Below are 16,957 nucleotides of genomic sequence, written 5' to 3'. Positions count from 1 at the left end.
GCCCTAGTGATGGTGTTGAGGGGATGGGTGGGGATGAGTCAGGGCCGCCAGTGTATTTTAGGCTCTGCTGGGGGTGGCACCCAAATCGGCCCCACACAGCCCATTGGCCCTATCCTGCCTGGCACAGGGCGTTCCCAGTGCCCTCGACACCCTGCTCAAGCCTCACCCTGCTCCAGTTCCCATGCCAGTGCTGAGTGGGGAAAACTGAGGCACACTCAGGATTTCCAGTGTGGGGAAGGGGTGAACAAAACCCCAGCCTCCCCCACCACCCTCCCAGAGGCCCCCAAATTTCCTCTGGCACCCTCCACCCCAGAGGCTCCTAATTGCCAGGCCAGGAGGGCTCATCCTGCAAACCGAGCCATGGTGGAGCTCAGTACCCCCTTGGCTGGAGCTCCTGGGGGTGCTATGGGATTGGGGGGGGAGCTATTCCTGCCCCTCCCTTTAACAGGGAAGAAACAGGGTTGTCCCCCCTCCTTTTATAGGTAGGGAAAGCAAAGCCCCTTCTCCACCCCCGTGGAGACCACCCAGCATCCTGGCAGCCACCCCATGTGCTCCTGCCAGCCCCTCACCTTCCCTTTCCCAAGGGTGACATCATGGCTCTGTCCTACAGAGGGACCAGGGTTCCCCATGTGCCTGAACGCAGCCCCAGAATTCACCAGGGCTGGGGCTGCAGGGAGGCAAAGGCTGGAGCAGAGGAAGGAAGGCTCATTACTGCTGGGTTTTAATTAATGAGGGGATTTGGAGCATGGAGCTTTGCGATGGGCTTGATCACCCAGAGGCACCTCAATCACTGACACTCATGGACACAGAGTGGTGGACCCACAGGCTCTCCTGGGGGTGGCCCTGGCCGTGGGTGAGGATGGGAGAGCAAACTGGGACAGAGGAGGGACACTGCTAGGATAACTGGGAAAGGCCTGTGGTGATACTGACCCAGCCTGGCTCTGGGAGTGCTGGCACATGTCCCGTGTCCCCTCACCTTTCCCTGGCTGCGCAGGGGCACTGAAGCCACCAGTGTCCCTCTGATTTCAAACTAGAGCCAGACCAGTTTGGGGGACTGAGTCCCCATTAACCCCTCTGTCTCCACAACGCTCCCCTGGTCTTTTTTGCCCTTCCATGCCCCCCTGCTGGGGAGAAGCAGTGATGTCACAGGGCATGGAAGCATGATGTCACACATTCTGCTGCTTGGAATGGTGAGGTCACACTGCAGTGGGTGCCAGGGGCTGCTGCCAGCACCTGCCATGGCTTCTCTGCACAGGAGGGTGAGGGGGCTCTGCTGTCACCCTGGGTTGGGGGGCGAGCTGGGTCTGAGGGCCTGTTTCACCATTTGTCCCCTCCCTGCCACCAGTGCCAGCGGGAGCCAGATGCGAAACCACAGTGGCTGCTCATCGAGTTCAGAGATGCAGTGTGCAGTGAGGTAGGGTGGGGTGGGCAATGGGTGATGGACTGCAGCCCACCGGGACAGCAGGGACACCCCACCTGGGCTCCCCACCCTGCCCCCCCCCAGGACCCCTGGGAGCACAAGGAATACATGGCCAAGGTGTGGATGGGCCACTTGCTCACCCACCCTGCTGTCAAGCTCAACTTGTCCATGCTTATGATCCTCAATGAGGTGTTGATCACCAGCCAGACCCCCATGACGCAGCCCTGGAGTGTGGGTGCCAGCTGTGCCCACCACTGCCTGCCACTGCTCCTTCCCTCTCCCTTGCCTTTTCCCCAGCCCTTTTGCTGCCTCTGGCATGGGTCCATGAAACCCCACAGCCCTGTCTGATGGCAGAAAGATGCCCCAATGTGGCTCCTTCCCTGTGAGCTTCGTGCATGGGGAGGGGGTCACCATGCTGACATCTGGGCAGTGAATTCATCCATACTAGCCACTGGAAAATCCACAAGGCTTTGTATTTTGCATCCAGCGTGGGTTCAATGGGAGAAGCTCAGCTGGTTTCCCAGTGGGCCATTGCCATGTGTCCCTTGGTCCTGCCCCAGGGCCCAGGGGTGTTCTCGCCACCTTCTCCTTCCTCCAGTTCCAGTTTTGGCTGAGCTATATCATAGAGTGTTGTGCTGGTGGCCCCAGTCACCAAGGTCCTGCTCAACTGGCTCAGAGGTTTCTGCCTGTACTGGGAGGTGGGAGCTGCAGTGAGCCAGGGTGAAGGCCCTCAGCATCTCTCTGTCCTTGTGTCCCTGTGTTCCTCCTTCCCTGAGTCCCTCATGCCTCCATCTCTGCATCCCATCTCCCTCCCTGCATCCCTCACTCCCTGCATCCTTCCGTCCCTAAGTCCCTCCATCACCCCATCCCTCTACCTCTGTGTCCCTGTATCCCTCTGTCCCTCCATCTCTGCATCCCTCCATCCCTCTCTCCCTCCATCTTTGAGTCCCTGAGTCCCCCATTCCTCTATCCTTGTGTCCCTCCATCACTCTGTCCCTGAGTCCCTCATCCATCCTCCATCCCTCTGTCCTTGCATCCCAGTGTCCCTCCATCCCTCCTTCCTTGTCTCCATCCGTCCCTGCATCTCTCCCTCCCACGGTCCCTCGTCGCCCCCGGCTGCGGCGGCCCAGGGACGCCGGGGAAGGCCGCGGGGGGGGGCCGGGGCGGTGCGGGCCCCGCAGCCGCGGCTCGCTGCTGCCGTCTCCAGGGGAGAGGAGGAAGAGCCCGGCTCACCGCCGGCCCCGCTGCGCTGCTGGCAGCCGGGCTACGGGGCTGCCCCCCCGGGAAGCACCGGGACCTCCTCCAATGTCCCCCCGGGAAGTACCGGGACCTCCTCCGATGTCCCCACCCCAGGCACAAGGATGTTTGGCAACTGGGCTGTTGTGGCTGCTGGCCACCTGCTACCAGGACAGTCGTGCCCCCCCGATCAGAGCCATGGGGCACACGCACCCCTTGCAGCCCCCTCTTCCTTGTAGATGTTCCTGAGGGAGGAACATTGAAGGGCCCTCATTTATGGTCCACAAGGGCAGCCTTAGCTCTCTGCTCCTCTGCCTGCAGGATGGCTGGAACATCTTCAACTTCCTCCTCATGGTCTGTCTCATGATGGGGACCCCTGATCCACAAGCTGAATGTGCATAAGATTTTCCAGACCCTGAGGTGAGTGAGGGAAGGGGGTGCCATACCCCAAAGCCTCTGATGTCCCTGCGTTGATACGGCCAAGGTGTGGTGCCCCCATTCCATGTGCTGGATCTGCACTGGGAAAGGAAATGTCACCACCACTTGCTCTTCACCCTCACTTTTTTGCCCTGATTTGGGGAGCACCCCTGGCAGTGCAGACCCTCCTCAGACCCTGATGGGAAAGGCCAGGAGGGGACCAAGGCATCCTGGCACGGCCAGCACGGTGACAGGAGCTCTCACCTTGCCCCAGGCTGATGAGGCTGCTGCAGGTCTCCAGGCTGGTCAAGGGGCCGGCCAGGATGCTTCAGGCCATCCTCAAGGTCATCCCCGACCTCTGCAACATCACATTCATCCTCTTTATTTCCATGCTGGTAAGCGGCCAGGAAATGCCTGCCTGGGCTGGGAGCTTCGGCTTGGGGAAGTGTCTTGGCCAGTGGGGTCCAGCACTGGCCATGGCAGCTTGGGGACCCTGGGGACAGCAGGCACAGAGCCAGCAGCAGGGTGGTCCTTTCCCACCACGTTGGTCCATCCCACCTCCCCAGCAGGCTTGGGGATGCTGGAGGAGGGTTTTGAGCTCCCGGCACCGAGGCTGAGGAGCTTGGCTAGACCCTGCTCACTCCAGGGAGCTCCAGTGCTGGGGATCAGAGAATGCTGAGCACTCTTCCCAGCCTGGGGAAGGCGCTGGGTCCCCTATCACTGTCTCCATGCAGATTTTCTTGGTGCTGGGCATCATCTTGTTGGGCAAGTCTGTCCTGGCCCATTTTGGTGACCTGGGGAAGGCCCTGTATTCACTCTCTACCTGCATCACGCTGGATGGCTGGCTGGACATCTATGAGGCCTTCCAGTGAGCATGCAGCAGGGTGTGAGCCCGCCATGGGGTGGGGGCTTGGGGGTGGCTGGGGCTGAGCCGTGTTCCCCCACCCCAGGAAGGATGTGGGGCACATGGGGGGGGCTCATTTCCCATGGATGCTGAGAGGCTCCCCTGGGGCTTGGTACTAGGGAGGTGGCCACCACCAACCATCAACCAGACGGTCCCTGTCCCCAACAGTGAAGAAGGGCAGACCCTGAAGATGATGGCAGCCATTTACTTCATTATCTTCATCATGAGCGAGGCCTTCATCTGTGCCAACCTGCTGGTGGCCGTGATGACATCCAGGCTGTGGGAATCCCTGTTCACCCACACCAAGGAGGAGCAGAGGGAGCAGGAGCCCAGCCTGGAGGAGAGCCAGAATCAGGCACCCAGGGCAGGCTGGCTCTGTGGGTGAGGATGAGCAGAAAACATCTGTCAAACACATCCTGAAAGGACCACATTTTGATGATCCCCTGTAGAGATGGCCTGGGTGGAGAAGAGCTGCATCGTTCTTCCTCCCCAGCCAAAAGCCAGGAGAATTTTGATAAAATGGGTGTTTCTTACAAAAGACATCAAGGGGAGGAGGGGAGGAGGCTAGAAGTGGAGATTTTCTAGCAGTTTGAAGCTGGTTGTAGCAGAGATCTGCACTTTGCACCCACCATCAGTATTTAAAGGCCGGGATTTCCATCTCCGTAGTGCTGGACTCGTGGGTTTTGCTTGTTTGATGACGAGGGTTGGTCCTTGCGTGCGGGCAGTAGAGGAGAGGACATAGCCATATTGCTGTGTTAACCCTTTCAGCTGAATGGTGGGGTGGCCAACACAGACCCTCAGCTCAGCCCGAGGGTGATGGGGGACAGGGTCTCCATGAACATCTCCCAGGACCTGTTCACCTACAGCGAGTTGGGCAAAGTGAACAAGAGCATCTTGCATGAAGTCCAATGCCTCTTGGAAAGCAGCAAGCAGAACATCAGAGAGTACAAACAGATCTGTGAGGAGCTCAACGTGTAAGACCTGCTGCAAACCTCCTTCCTCTTTGCTGGCTTGGTTGTAGGGTGGATGAGGTGGAATCAGCCCATTTATACACAGCCAAGGCAAAACCTCTCCGGAGAGAGATGTCCCTTTTAGGTTGGGGGTGGAAGCTGGTGGCTGCCACGTATCTGGAGGCACTGGTGTCACAGGGAGATACCAGCCTGTGGCTTCTGGCATGGGAGAGGACTTCGCTGGTGGAAAGCCACGGCTGGAAAGCCTGGAGAAGGCTTATTGAGCAGGTATTAGGTACTGGGGGGGGAAGGATGCTCCTAACTCCTCCCTTGGCTATGCCTCCCAGCATAGGCAAGAAAGTGAGGGCCATTGAGTTCAATGTGGTGCAGGAGCATGAGCTGATTCAGCAGAAGCTTTTCTACACCACCTTCTTGGACAGCCCTTACCCTAGCGAGGTCACATTGACAATGTGTGGGGACATCATCTCCACTTTGTCCAAACTGGAAAGGGTAGGGGCACAACCTGCCAGCCTGAGCCCCCAGAACCTGGACCCTCCCCATACCCCAATGTCCCTGTCCCTGTCCCAAGGGTCACTCAGCTGAAGCCAGCCCAAGGCAGCCAAGTGACACCGCTTTATCCACTCTGCCAGGCATGGCATTGTCTTTGTGCACTGAAATGGAGACAGCAGTTGCCTTCTCCCCATAGGGGGGAAGATGAAGGTCTGGGTGGGTTGAGCTGCCAAGCTCAGCTATGGTCCTGGCAAAGGGACATGCTGCCCAGCGGCATGGTGGCTTGACTGCTGCCAGGCTTTTTGTTCTGCCTCAAAGCTCTTGCATGGTGGGAGGCAAATATCTGTCCTGGATCAGAGGGTCCTGCCAAATTTTTGGGTGTTCCTGCCCAAGCTGAGTTGGAGTCTGGAAGTCTGGTGTCCATCCTCATCCACAGCAGAGGCCATGGTGCTGGGGTGTGTGTCCGTCTGTCTATCTGTCTTCCAGGAGGCTTCTTTGCAAGAAAGTCCATCTGTGCACCTGAACATCCCCATCCCAGACCTGGACATGAAGTTGCCTTATGCTGGAGAGGAGAACAATGGAGAAGAGAATGAAGGAAAGGAAAGAACGGATGGAGGGCAACCAGGTGATGGAGAGGAACCAGGTGATGGAGAGGAACCAACCGCTGTGGCTCAGTGGCTTCAGCAGGATTAAACTGTGGCTCAGCTCAGTGCCTGTGGTGGCCTTTTACTGGTCCCAGTAAGTCTTGGAGTTGCCCTCACCCAGGGATTTGCCATTGCCTCAGTGCTTTCTGCCACTGCTGCACCCTGAAATACCCCATGGGACAAACGGGGAGCCCTTCACCCCCTCTTTCTCCCTCCCCTTTGCCAGGCACACCTGGTGCACCCCAAGGACATGTGGTGGGTGGCTGATGGCCAGGACTGGGGGCAGAGAGTGGCAGGTTGGGTGAAGTGGTGTGAGTGAACCAGGGGCCAAATCTGCTCACACGGAGTCCCTCTGAGGTCCCTGCCCCCAAACAGTGCCGACCTCTGCCCGCTCCCTGCCTGCGGGTGGGGTGGGGGGTTGCTGCCAGACAGCTTCTGGCTGGAGGACCCCAAAATGTTTTGTCTCCCAAATAGATGCAAACCCCCCTGCACACCGGGTCGCTGCAGCTGGGGATGGGGGGGTTGCAGCCCCCAGGCTGAAACCCACCAGACTGGGGGGGTCCTTTAATAAATAAATAATGAATTAAAAAATCAATCCCAGTCCCGATCCCAATCCCAGTGACCTCCCTCCCATCCCAGGCGCCCCCGCCCCAAGCAGGTGGTGCCAAAGAGGCCACTCCCTCTGCTTTGCATGCAGGACCCCACCCCTCCCCGCTCGTGCGCCGCTGCGCGGTCCCTTTAAGGCCCCTCCCGGCCCCGCGCCGCTGGCTGCCGAGGGGGGGGGGGGGGGCGGGGCGGTGGCGGCGGCAGCCAATCAGCGCGCGGCGTTTTCCGCGGGAAATCCGAATTTCGCGGGACGGCGCTTGGCGCTTAAAAAAAAAACCGGAAAAAAAAAAAAGAACAGGAGCGATCGGGGCCGAGCGCGATCGGGCAGGAGCGGATCCGGGCTTGGGGGCACCGGGCCGAGGCGGGGCCGCGCTCCGGGCTGCCCCGGCCCCATCCGGTCCGAGCACAGGCGATTTTCGGGGCCAAAGGCGCCTTTTTCGCCTGGTTTTGGTGCCGCCACCGCCGCGTTGCTTCTCTGCAGGTTTTTCGGGTGGGGGCAATTTTGGAGACCGGCCGGTGTCAGGGCCCGGCGGTCCCCCCCGTCCAAAAATGCCGCCACTGAGATTGTGACACCCCCCTTTGCTGCAAAATCGCGGGGTGCTTCTGCCCTCTCCCCCGGCCCGGGCTTCTCGGAAAGGACTTTGCAATGCTGCGGCTCCCCAGGGGAGTGTCCTCCGCCCCGGGGAGGGGGAGTGCCGCCCTCCCGCCCCCCCCTCCCCACCACCACCCGAAGAAGGTCATGTCAGTGATGGGCTCCTCTGAGCAGGGGGCTTCTGACCTGGGCAGCCCCCCGTTACCTGCCAGCTGCTTCACCCAGGTCTACATGCCAGCGCCTGTCAGCATCCCTGCTCCCCGGGGGGGGTATCTCTATGGCACCCCCCAGGGCCCCCAGCTCAGGACCCTCCGCTCGGCCTCGGCGGGACGGCTGCCGGTAAGGTGTCTGCACCCCATCCCCTCCTTGGGTATCGCTTTGGTGGGATGGGGGTCTGGGGGCTCCATGCAGGGTGAGGAGCAAGGGGTGGGTGACCCCAGGATGTACAGCACCCTCCCCTTCCAATTTTTACAGTTTATGTTGGGGTCTGCACCCTGCTCAGATGTCTCTTTGGGGTGGGGGAGGGTAAGGTTTGAAATCAGAAGTCACAGTGAAATGGCTCATACGTTTCTCAACTTCCCTTTGCCCCTGCATGCCCACAAAGCTGGCTCCTGGCTTCCGCTTTTCAGCCTTTTCTGGCCTTTTTTTTTTTCCTCTCTCCGGCTTGCAAACAGTTTGGGTCATGCCTCAAAGCCTTGCCGTGGCACTGAGGCCCTTTGCAAACTTCTTTTCATGTTAAGGAAGTGAGGGCTGGGTGCAGGCAGCACTCCTGCCTGCTGCGAGTGGGGGGCACCGTCCCTGCCCACTGGGTCTCCCCACTTCAGGGCTGTGACCCCCAGGGTGACCTGTCACCTGCAGGGGTGGTTCAGTGCTGCTGCCCAAGCTTGGTTCCTGCCTGCTGTTACAGCAGGGCTGGAAATACCTTTTTTTTTTTTAAGGGGGTGCGAATTTGAAGCAATCCCCTTCCTCCATGGGACACACCATGGCTTCGAACCAGAGACCCTGATGCTGGGAGCTGTGTAGGTTGGCATGGGGAGAGGGTTGCTGGCACTGGCTGCATCCCTGTCACCTAGCCTGGGGTCAGGGCTGCCTGGCGCCCGCTGCCCTAAACAGGGAAACTGAGGCCCAGGTCGGGTGCTGGCCCTGTGCCCAGCATTGGGGTGTGCAGGTGGCTCTGCCCAGCCCTGTTCTCCTCCCAGAGGGCCCCCCCTGAGCCCCCGGCCAGTCAGCCTTGCTGGCAGCTGGCGTTTAATTCCTGCCCGCCCCAGCCCAGGCACGTGTCCAGCCCTCACTGTGAGTCTCTGTTCTCCCTGGATCCTAGGAGGGATTCCAGACCTTGCTAACTTCAATTTAGTTCTTTCGAGGCTTGATTTATTTATTTATTCCCCCCCACCCCCACCCCCTTTCCTCACTCCCCCATGCTCGGGTGCCAGCTGGGGACATTGCTGCAGCTGGGGGAGAAGGGGTGTCTTTGCTCCCCGCTTCATGCCATGGCTGCGGGGCTGGCTGGGGCCATTGCGAGCCCTTTTGCAGGGGGCTCCGGGGCCACCTGTCTCCTCCCCAGCCTCTTTGTCTCCGAACCGCATGAGATGCTGCATCCTGCGCTGCCAGAGGCTGTTGTTTAAGGAGACACCCGTGCCACTGCCTCCTCCCCTAAAAACACCCCACAGACTCACAGTCCTGTTTCCACGCATCACTGCACAGCTGGTTTTGGGCTAATGGCCTCTTTGGCATCACCACCACCACCACCATCATCATCATCACCCATGCCAGGAGATGCTCAGGATGCTCCTGCCTGCAGCTGTTCCCTGAATGGGGTCTGGGGGGTGCTTGTGTGACACCTGGGGACATGAAGTGCTCCTGCATCCCCATCGGTGGCTTGCAAGCGGCGTTTCCCTCTGTCTCCATCCTATTCCCTGATGCCATGATCCCGTTCCTGGTGCTGGAGATCCCATTTCCAAACCCAGTGCAACACTTGCAGCCCCAGCAGGTGGGGCTTCCCCCCGCACCCCGTTTATGGGCACAACCTTTGTGTGCAGATCCGGGGCAATCAGATAATGAGCGTTTCCTCCCAATTCCTGAGCAGGGCAATTGCAGCCGCTCCCACCTGCTTGCGGGATTTGTGCCTTATAAATGATCAGGGGTCACTGGTTCAGCTGGAGGGAGCCCATCACCCCATGTCTAGCCGTGGGAGAGCGGGATGGGTTGTCTCTCATGGTCCAAAAAAGTGTCACATTTCTCTGTCTCTGACTTGAGGGTCTTGGAGTAGGTAAATACATTTTCCCCCATGAAAAATGCATATTTTGGAGCCATTTTAGCCTGTGTCAATTCCACCCTGAGTATTTGCCCTGCTCCTGGCTATATGGGATCTCCATAGAAGCCATGGGATCTCTATAGGGGCTCAGGGCTGTGAAGGAGCTCTGGACAGAGCGATGTCTCCACTGTGGGGTCCTGGGTCTCACAGCCTCCTCTGTGCCAGGACAAGGGCGTTCAGAGTCCGCCACGGTTTTGGTGCGAGCTGGCAGGGCTGAGCTGCCTGTGCAAAGAGCACCCAGGGTGGTAGGAGGGTGGCAGCCCCTGTGGGTGCTGGGCTGGAGCCCTTCCCCAGCAGGAGAACCTCTTGGCAGCACTCCAGTTTCTGCTGGGGTGACCCAGGGTGGTCCTGTCCCACTTTGATCCCATCAAAGGTTTTTCTGCATGGGTAGGAGGGGGGAATTTTTGGGGTGCAGGGAGCTGGGGGCGATCTGGGATGGGTGGGAAGGTGGTGGCTGTACTGTTGCCCTTGGAGGGGCTTTTTCTGGCTCTGGGCTTTTACAGCCTCCAGCTCCTCTCTACTGGGGAATGTCTCTGCCCAGGCCTTCTCCCTCTGTCCATGGATGGGACTGTCGGAGGGGATGGAGATGGTGGCTGCATCCTGGAGCGGTACCCAGGGTGGGGGTACAGCTTTCCTCCCCAGTGCAGGGTGGACTCCCTGCCCCGGGGCCAGGTTTGGGGTCAGCCTCCCTCCCCTTCCCATGGTGGGGCTGAAAGCCCCCCTGACCCCCCAAATCTGGGGGTTCTGCATCCCCCTGTGCTCCACTAGCCCTCAGCCATCCCAAAGCCATGGAGGGGTGCATCTGGGGGGCCTAATCCAGCAGTCACTTGGCATGAGCAGCATCCCTGGTGTGGTAGCACGATCCTGGGGTGCCCTGTGGCCCCTGCCGGCTCCGGGTGCCCATCCCCAGGCGCTGTGTTCCCACGCCCCGGGGTTGGGGGGAACGTGGCTGGCACAGGGAGGGCCAGAAGGGCCAGGCAGGGCCTAGGCAAGCCCGAAGAAGACAGCGGGTGCTGTTGAAAGGAAGCGTTGGCAGGAGCAGCCTGCCACAGCCCCCCCCCAGGGGAGAGGGCTGCTCTGATGCTTGGGCTGGGCGCAGGGTGTAGCCCCTGGCACTAGGGCTGGGATGAGAGCTGCTTGGCAGGCAGAGCTGGCAGGGAGCCTGGCCTGCCCTCCCCCCGCTGCCTTTCCCCCCTGCAGCAGGCTCCTGCCCTCACCCGGGGTGGGGGTTGAGCCTCCTTTCCCACCTTCAGCATCATATTGGGGTGTAGCTGGTGTGTCCTCCCATCCTGGAAAGCAGTGGCTGAGAGCTAGTGAGCAGCCTGAGGGGGGTGTCTCACAGTGCTCTGTGGGGGGGGGTCTTGGGGTTTGGTCCCTGCACCCCCCATCTGCTCTGTTTCATCCCACCCCATCCCCACCCCAGCCCTGGCAGGGTGCTGGGAGCCCATTGCCATGCCCGACTCAGCTGTCATGTGCCTAATCCTCCCCAGCTGGGGGGGGCAGCAGCTGGGACACAGGAGGGACGCCCTTGTCCATTGTCCCTCGCTGATGTGTCCCAGCGCCGTGGGATCCTGCGCCTGCCTGAGCCCACCGAGCTCCCCCCTCCCCGAACTGCATGTGGGGGAGCAGGGGGGTCCCCCTTTGTCCCCTCCTGCACATGGGGAGGGGACACCACTTTGGTGGCCGTGGGTCTGAGGGGTGCGAGGTGACCGAGGACACCAGGACCTGCCCTGTGTTGTTCCCATGCCTCAGCTTCCCCCTTGCTTGGGCAGATGGGGTGCGGCTGCCCCCCCCCCCCCAGCAGCGATGGGGACACACGGGTGGTCATGGCCACTGGTGTCTGGAGAAGCAAGGGTTTGGCTGCCAGCAGAAGGGAGGGCCCCAAATGATGCCCCCCACCTTGTCCCAAATTGTGCTGGCAGATGTGTTGGGGTCTGATCCAGGGTAGGTGTTTCCCATGCGCTTGGCATTAACCGTTGGGGTGCTGGCAGCTTGGGGGCAGATCCGGGGGCGCGGGGCTGGGGATGGAGGCACGTTCGCTGGGGAAAACCTGCTCAGGGAAGGGAGGGAGGGAACAGATTCCCACAGGAGCTTGGGACCAACCTGGCTCCCTGGGGGGGTGGAAAACAGCCCCCGGCGCCTCTCCTGCCAGCCCCCTTGAGTGGGAATGCTGCCGAGGCACCCAACCCTTCCCTGCAAAGTGGGGTGCGCTCCCCAGGGAGCTGCCGTCGGAGCTGCGCTGAGCAGGCACGGGGACCTGGGCACCATGCAGGACATGCTGGGGGGGACCCTGTGGGACAGCCCGGCCTGGGAGCAGGTACTGGGGTGGGGGATGGGATGGGGCTGGGTGGCTGCTTTCTGCTGCTGAGACAAAGTGTCCACCCAAAGTTCCCCTGCTCATATTTGGGGATGTGGGGGGATTCTGGGGGATTTGCACCCATTGGGGGGGTTGTTTGGTGACACACCCCAGCTCCTCTCTGCATCTACTCTGCTAAAAGCTCCCCTCTTCCCTGGGTCTCTTCTCCCCAAGTGATGCTGGGGATGGGTCCCTTGGGGGCAATTTCAAGGAGTTGCTTACCCTGGCAAGGGGAGAGTGTATGCAGGGAGGTGTCCTTGCTCCCAGGACCTAGCACCCACCCTGCCTCATCCCCCACCCTCCCCTCGACCCAGTTTCCCTCCGGCTGTGTGCACGTGTCTGGGGCACCCACAGGTCCCCGGGGAGAGCTGAGCCTGGCTGGTCCCAGGTGTGCCGGTGGCAGCTGGGTGCACGGCTGCCTCCAACTGTGGCTGGGGGGGTGAAACCTCGTACCCCAGTAAGCCAGCTGGCAGGGTGGGAGGGTGAGGATCCGGCCTCGGAGCTGCCGCCATTCCCAGGGCTCGGCCCCACGGAACCATGCCAGGATCTGGGGGTGAGGGGAAATCCCAGTGGGTTCCCTGCAGCTGCCAGGGGAGTGGCAGGGCAGGCTGGGGTGCTGTGGCGGAAGCGGGCAGGAAGCCATGGGGGGTGCTGGGACCCCCCATCTCCTTTCCACCCAGCTCTCACGGCGGCTCCTTGCCCTGCTGGATGCTGCTGGAGCCCTTCCCAGAAGGGGTTTTGCAACTGGATGAGCCTCTTGCAAGATCCCCCCACCCTGGGCTGTGGCACCCAGGGCTCAGCTGATGCCCCAGGGGGAGTCTAGGAGGGCTCAAGGGGCTGTCTGGCTCGGCCCTGACGTGGGATTTTCTTTCCTGCTCCAGGCCAAGAGAAAGCTGGACCTGGAGGGCCCCGAATTTCGCACACCCAAGGGGAAGGGCAGGGCACTGGCGCAGGTCCCCAGCCCCAGAAGTAAGTGGTGCTGGGCGAGACAGGGTAGGGGGGAGCTGGGAGGGGGACAGACCCCATTCCTCTCCCCTCTTAGACCTGCTGCATTGTCCCCTCTAGCACTACCCAAAGTGACCCGAGGTGACACTGTGGGAGCAGTGCCCGCTCCTCAGTCCCTTCTGGCTGCTGCTCAGCAGCTCTTTGAGCTGATTCAACTCACTGCACTGGCAGAAAACTCCCTGGAGGGGTTATTTCTGGGTTATTTTTCCACCAGATTAGGGATTGTAGAGTGTTTAATGTCCCCAGCATGTCCAGCCCCATGTCACCTCCATCCCATGGCCCAGGCTAAGGAGAGAACGGGGGGTGTGTCTTGTGTCCAGCACTGTGTCACCTCCATCCCACATCCCATGCTAAGGAGAGGATGGGGGGGGTCTCTCGTTTCCCTGCAGCCCCCAGGTCTCCCGGGGAGAAGACTCGCTATGACACCTCGCTGGGGCTGCTCACCAAAAAATTCATCCGTTTGCTGAGCGAGTCGCCCGATGGCGTTGTGGATCTCAACCGGGCGGCCGAAGTGCTGGAGGTCCAGAAACGGCGCATCTATGACATCACCAACGTGCTGGAGGGCATCCAGCTCATCCGCAAGAAATCCAAGAACAACATCCAGTGGATGTAAGTGATGCTGGGGTGATGGACATGGGACATGGGGACGGGGCAGGGTGGGGGACAGGCAGCTTGGAGGCATGCAGGGTGTGCTACCGCTCAGGTGCCATCTCCGCTGGCAGGGGGACGGGGATCTTTGAGGACGCGGCGGTGACGGCGAAGCAGCAGGCACTGCAGGGTGAGCTGGCCGAGCTGGCCAGGATGGAGAGGACGCTGGACCAGCTCCTGCAGGACTGTGGCCTGCAGCTCCAGCAGCTGGCTGACAATGAAGCCAACCAGAGATATCCTTGCTAGGGGAGATGGGGAGGGAGGACAGGGTCTTGGGGACAGGGTCTTGGGGAGCCTTCTGAGTCTCTTCTCCTCCAGTTGGCTTCCCCCAGGCTGAGGGGGAATGTTTGAAGGCCGCTGGGATGGGTGGGGTTGAGCCGTCCTGCTCGCAGTGCCTCCTTTTCCTATACCTCGTCCCGGTCCACGCTAGCATACGTCACCTACCAGGACCTCCGTGCCATCAGCAACTTCCAGGAGCAGACAGTGATCGCTGTGAAGGGTCCCCCGGGCACGCAACTGGAGGTGCCAGACTTCAGCGAGGTGCGTGTGGGGCCGGGAGCCATTCCCCGCCTTGCAGCAGGGTTGGGGCTGGGGTGTGGGTGCTGCTGTGGGTGCTGCTGCATCTGCGCCATCCTTGATGGGTTCATCTGGAGTGTCTCAAGGGTGCAGCCCAGCATGGCCCTGGGTGGTTTGGGGGTGTCTTTCTGGGGCTGTTTGACCCTGAACTTTAGGGGTTGCAGTGCCCTGCCTGGACCCCGCATGGGTTGGGGGCAGTGGTGTGGGATATGGGTGCCCCCTTGAGCCTTGCTCTGCCCCCCCAGGACAACCTCCAGCTCCACCTGAAGAGCACCAATGGCCCCATCGAGGTGTACCTCTGCCTGGAGGAGACTGGGGAGGAGACCCCCACCAAGGTCCACTGCATCCCCTCCGCTGCCACCTCCCCACGGGACCACGCTGTAACCCCTTCCCCGCCAAACAGCCCCGGGCCAGACCCACAGCCGCCCCATGCCGTCCCCCAGAGCTGGGGGGGCACAGGAACCCCTTCCTCACCCCCATCTCTGCCTCTCACTGTCCCAGGGGGGCCCAGCTCGCTGCTGGAGGTGGAGGCTGGGCTCCTGGGCTCACCCCCACACCTCCTGCAGCAGACAGAGGACCAGCTACCCTGCGTCCCCTCCCACCTGGACTCGGGACCCTTTGTCACCTTCTCACCCCCCCTGGAACAGGATGACTATCTCTGGGGGCTGGAGGGTGAGGGCGTCAGTGACCTCTTTGAGGCATATGACCTGGGGGACCTGCTGAAGCACTGAGCTCCCCACCACCACCGTTGCCTTTGTCCTCTCTGGTCACTTGTGTCCTGAGCGTGTGGGGTCTCTGTGGGACAGCTGGAGTGTGGGGTGGGTTGGGGAGTGCTGGGTTTTCTGAGGGTGGTGGTGGGAGGCTTGTGTCAGCTGCCCTGGGTGGCTTCTCCTCACTCTCCTGGGTTGGTTGTCACCAGGGGGCTGTGTTTGTCACCTCGATGGGCTCCGGGAGCACCCCAGGGAGGTGTGAGTCCTGGGAAGGATGCAGCCAGGTCCTGTCCCAGCACTGGCCATAAAACTGCAGGGTGCCACCCCTGTGTGGCAGAGAAACCCCTGCCCAGAATGGGCCATGTTGGGCGGACGTCCTGTTTTGGGGCCACTCCAGTTGCTCCCTAGTTAGACTGCTTCTTTGGGATCATGACGGATCGTTTTAAGTGGTGTTTCTCCCTGTTGTGGCTGGAATATCCTTAAAAAAATAATCAGGCAACAAAGCTGAAGTCACCTTTGGGTGAAGAGAGGATGAAGCTCATGTGCAGGCACTGCACCCGCAGCCTCCAAAATGAGCAGCTCTGGCAAATCCCTGCCCAGGACATGGAGCCATATTTTCTGGGGGGCTGCGGCCCCTCTCCCCTAGTCTGTACCAGCTCCCTCCAGCCTCTCAGAGCTATTGGTGCTGGGGGTATTGAAACTGGAGTGTACTGGGAAGAGGGATGCTATCAGCTGGTGGCTGCAGCATCACCTGCGGAGACGGGCTTGGGAAGCAGTGCAGGACGAGCCCCTGGACACGGGGCTGGATATGGCTTTTAATTGTGCCATTGCAAAATATATGTAATTATTGCACTGTATTTATACGGGACCCCCTTTTCGGCATGGTGCTGGTGAGGGTCAGGGTAGTATTTTGATTTTTAAGCAACTGAATTTAAGTTGTCCTTCCTTGGGTTCGTTCTGCAGTTTGGCTTGGAGGTGGCGTGAGTGAAAATGTGTTTTGGTGTCGAAAAACTTGTGTCACTTGATGTTTTCTGCCCAGGAGGAGATGAAATAAAAAAACTTTGCAGTTATAAGGGGCTGTTTTCCTATAAGCAGCAAAATACTGAGGCAATTTCAGAGGAGGGAGGTGTTGTGCTGGTTTTGCTTCTGTTTTCAGTGTAAAAAAAGCCTGTTTTGGGGCCTTTTAACTGGCCAGCCTGCTCTCTGGAGAAGCTGGTGGGAAGTGGGTTGAGATGAAGCCATGGCTGGAGTAAGGGAAAAGGGTTCAACCTGCTGCGAATTGATGATTTCCAGCCCAAATCCAGCTGGGCTTGGATGGGCTTGTGCACCCGGATTTGAGGGCAGGTTTGGAGGCTGCGGAGCAAGACCCTGGTGGGGCCGTGCCCATGGAACGTCCTTCCCCAGGGTGCCGCCCCAGGTCACCCGCACCTGCCAAGTTGTGCCATGACCTGGTGATGCCACTGATGTCCGGTGGTACCCAGTGATGTCCGGTGGTACCCGGTGATGGTCGGTGGTACCCACTGGTGTCTGGCGGCACCTGGTGATGGCTGGTGGTACCTGGGGTTGTGGCACACGTTGGTGTTGCATCACTCGTCTGGTGGGGCAGAGGAGGAGAAGGAGAGCCCCGAACCAGGTAAGCCGGGTGAGGGGTACAGAGCCACGGTCCTGTCCCCATCCCCCGTGGGGCTGCGTGTCCCGGAGCAGCTGGGGGGTGGCCCCGGGCCGTGTTGCCCCCCCGCAGTCCCAAGGCCGGCCAGGAGGTGGCAGGGCCACCCCAGCAAAGGGGCTGTGCCCAGCCCCACGCCTGGGGGGACCGGGTGGTACAGCGGGGAGAAGCGGGGTGTCTGGGGGGGTCTCCGCCCTGCCCAGGGGGGCTGCAGGGTTTCGGGGGGGGTGGGGTGTCAAGCCCGGCCCACACTGCTGTAAGCCTCTGCTCTGGGCTGCCCCGATGGCTGCTCTGCTGAGGCCAGTGTCCCCCTCTCATGTCCCCCAAAGGAGGCTCTGGAGGTGCTTGTCTGCTGGGGAGCTCTTACCCATCGAGAGCCCCCAAATTCCTCCTGTTCCTATCC

At 60.7% G+C, this 16,957-nt stretch overlaps 2 protein-coding genes across 2 annotated transcripts; both read left to right on the top strand.

Annotated features, from left to right (window-relative positions):
• The first annotated feature begins 3,396 nt into the window (after window positions 1–3,396).
• LOC104017821 (cation channel sperm-associated protein 4-like) lies at window positions 3,397–6,400 on the top strand. The gene is made up of 6 exons (XM_009470895.2): window positions 3,397–3,468; window positions 3,808–3,941; window positions 4,146–4,332; window positions 4,746–4,951; window positions 5,275–5,437; window positions 6,308–6,400. The coding sequence occupies exons 1-6, from the start codon at window positions 3,397–3,399 to the stop codon at window positions 6,398–6,400; spliced, it is 855 nt and encodes a 284-aa protein (XP_009469170.2).
• A 607-nt stretch (window positions 6,401–7,007) lies between these two features.
• E2F2 (E2F transcription factor 2) lies at window positions 7,008–15,857 on the top strand. Its single transcript, XM_087760888.1, has 6 exons — window positions 7,008–7,618; window positions 12,831–12,918; window positions 13,344–13,563; window positions 13,677–13,835; window positions 14,028–14,142; window positions 14,424–15,857. Exons 1-6 carry the CDS (start codon window positions 7,334–7,336, stop codon window positions 14,907–14,909), a joined length of 1,353 nt encoding a protein of 450 aa, XP_087617014.1. The 5' UTR covers window positions 7,008–7,333; the 3' UTR covers window positions 14,910–15,857.
• The last annotated feature ends 1,100 nt before the right edge of the window (window positions 15,858–16,957 follow it).

This window comes from Nipponia nippon, unplaced genomic scaffold (assembly GCF_047370975.1).
Source record: "Nipponia nippon isolate SJK-2023a ecotype South Korea unplaced genomic scaffold, ASM4737097v1 scaffold_23, whole genome shotgun sequence".
Classification (NCBI taxonomy): domain Eukaryota; kingdom Metazoa; phylum Chordata; class Aves; order Pelecaniformes; family Threskiornithidae; genus Nipponia; species Nipponia nippon.
Note: the sequence above shows the minus strand (reverse complement) of the source record. Positions and strands in the feature narration are given on the sequence as shown.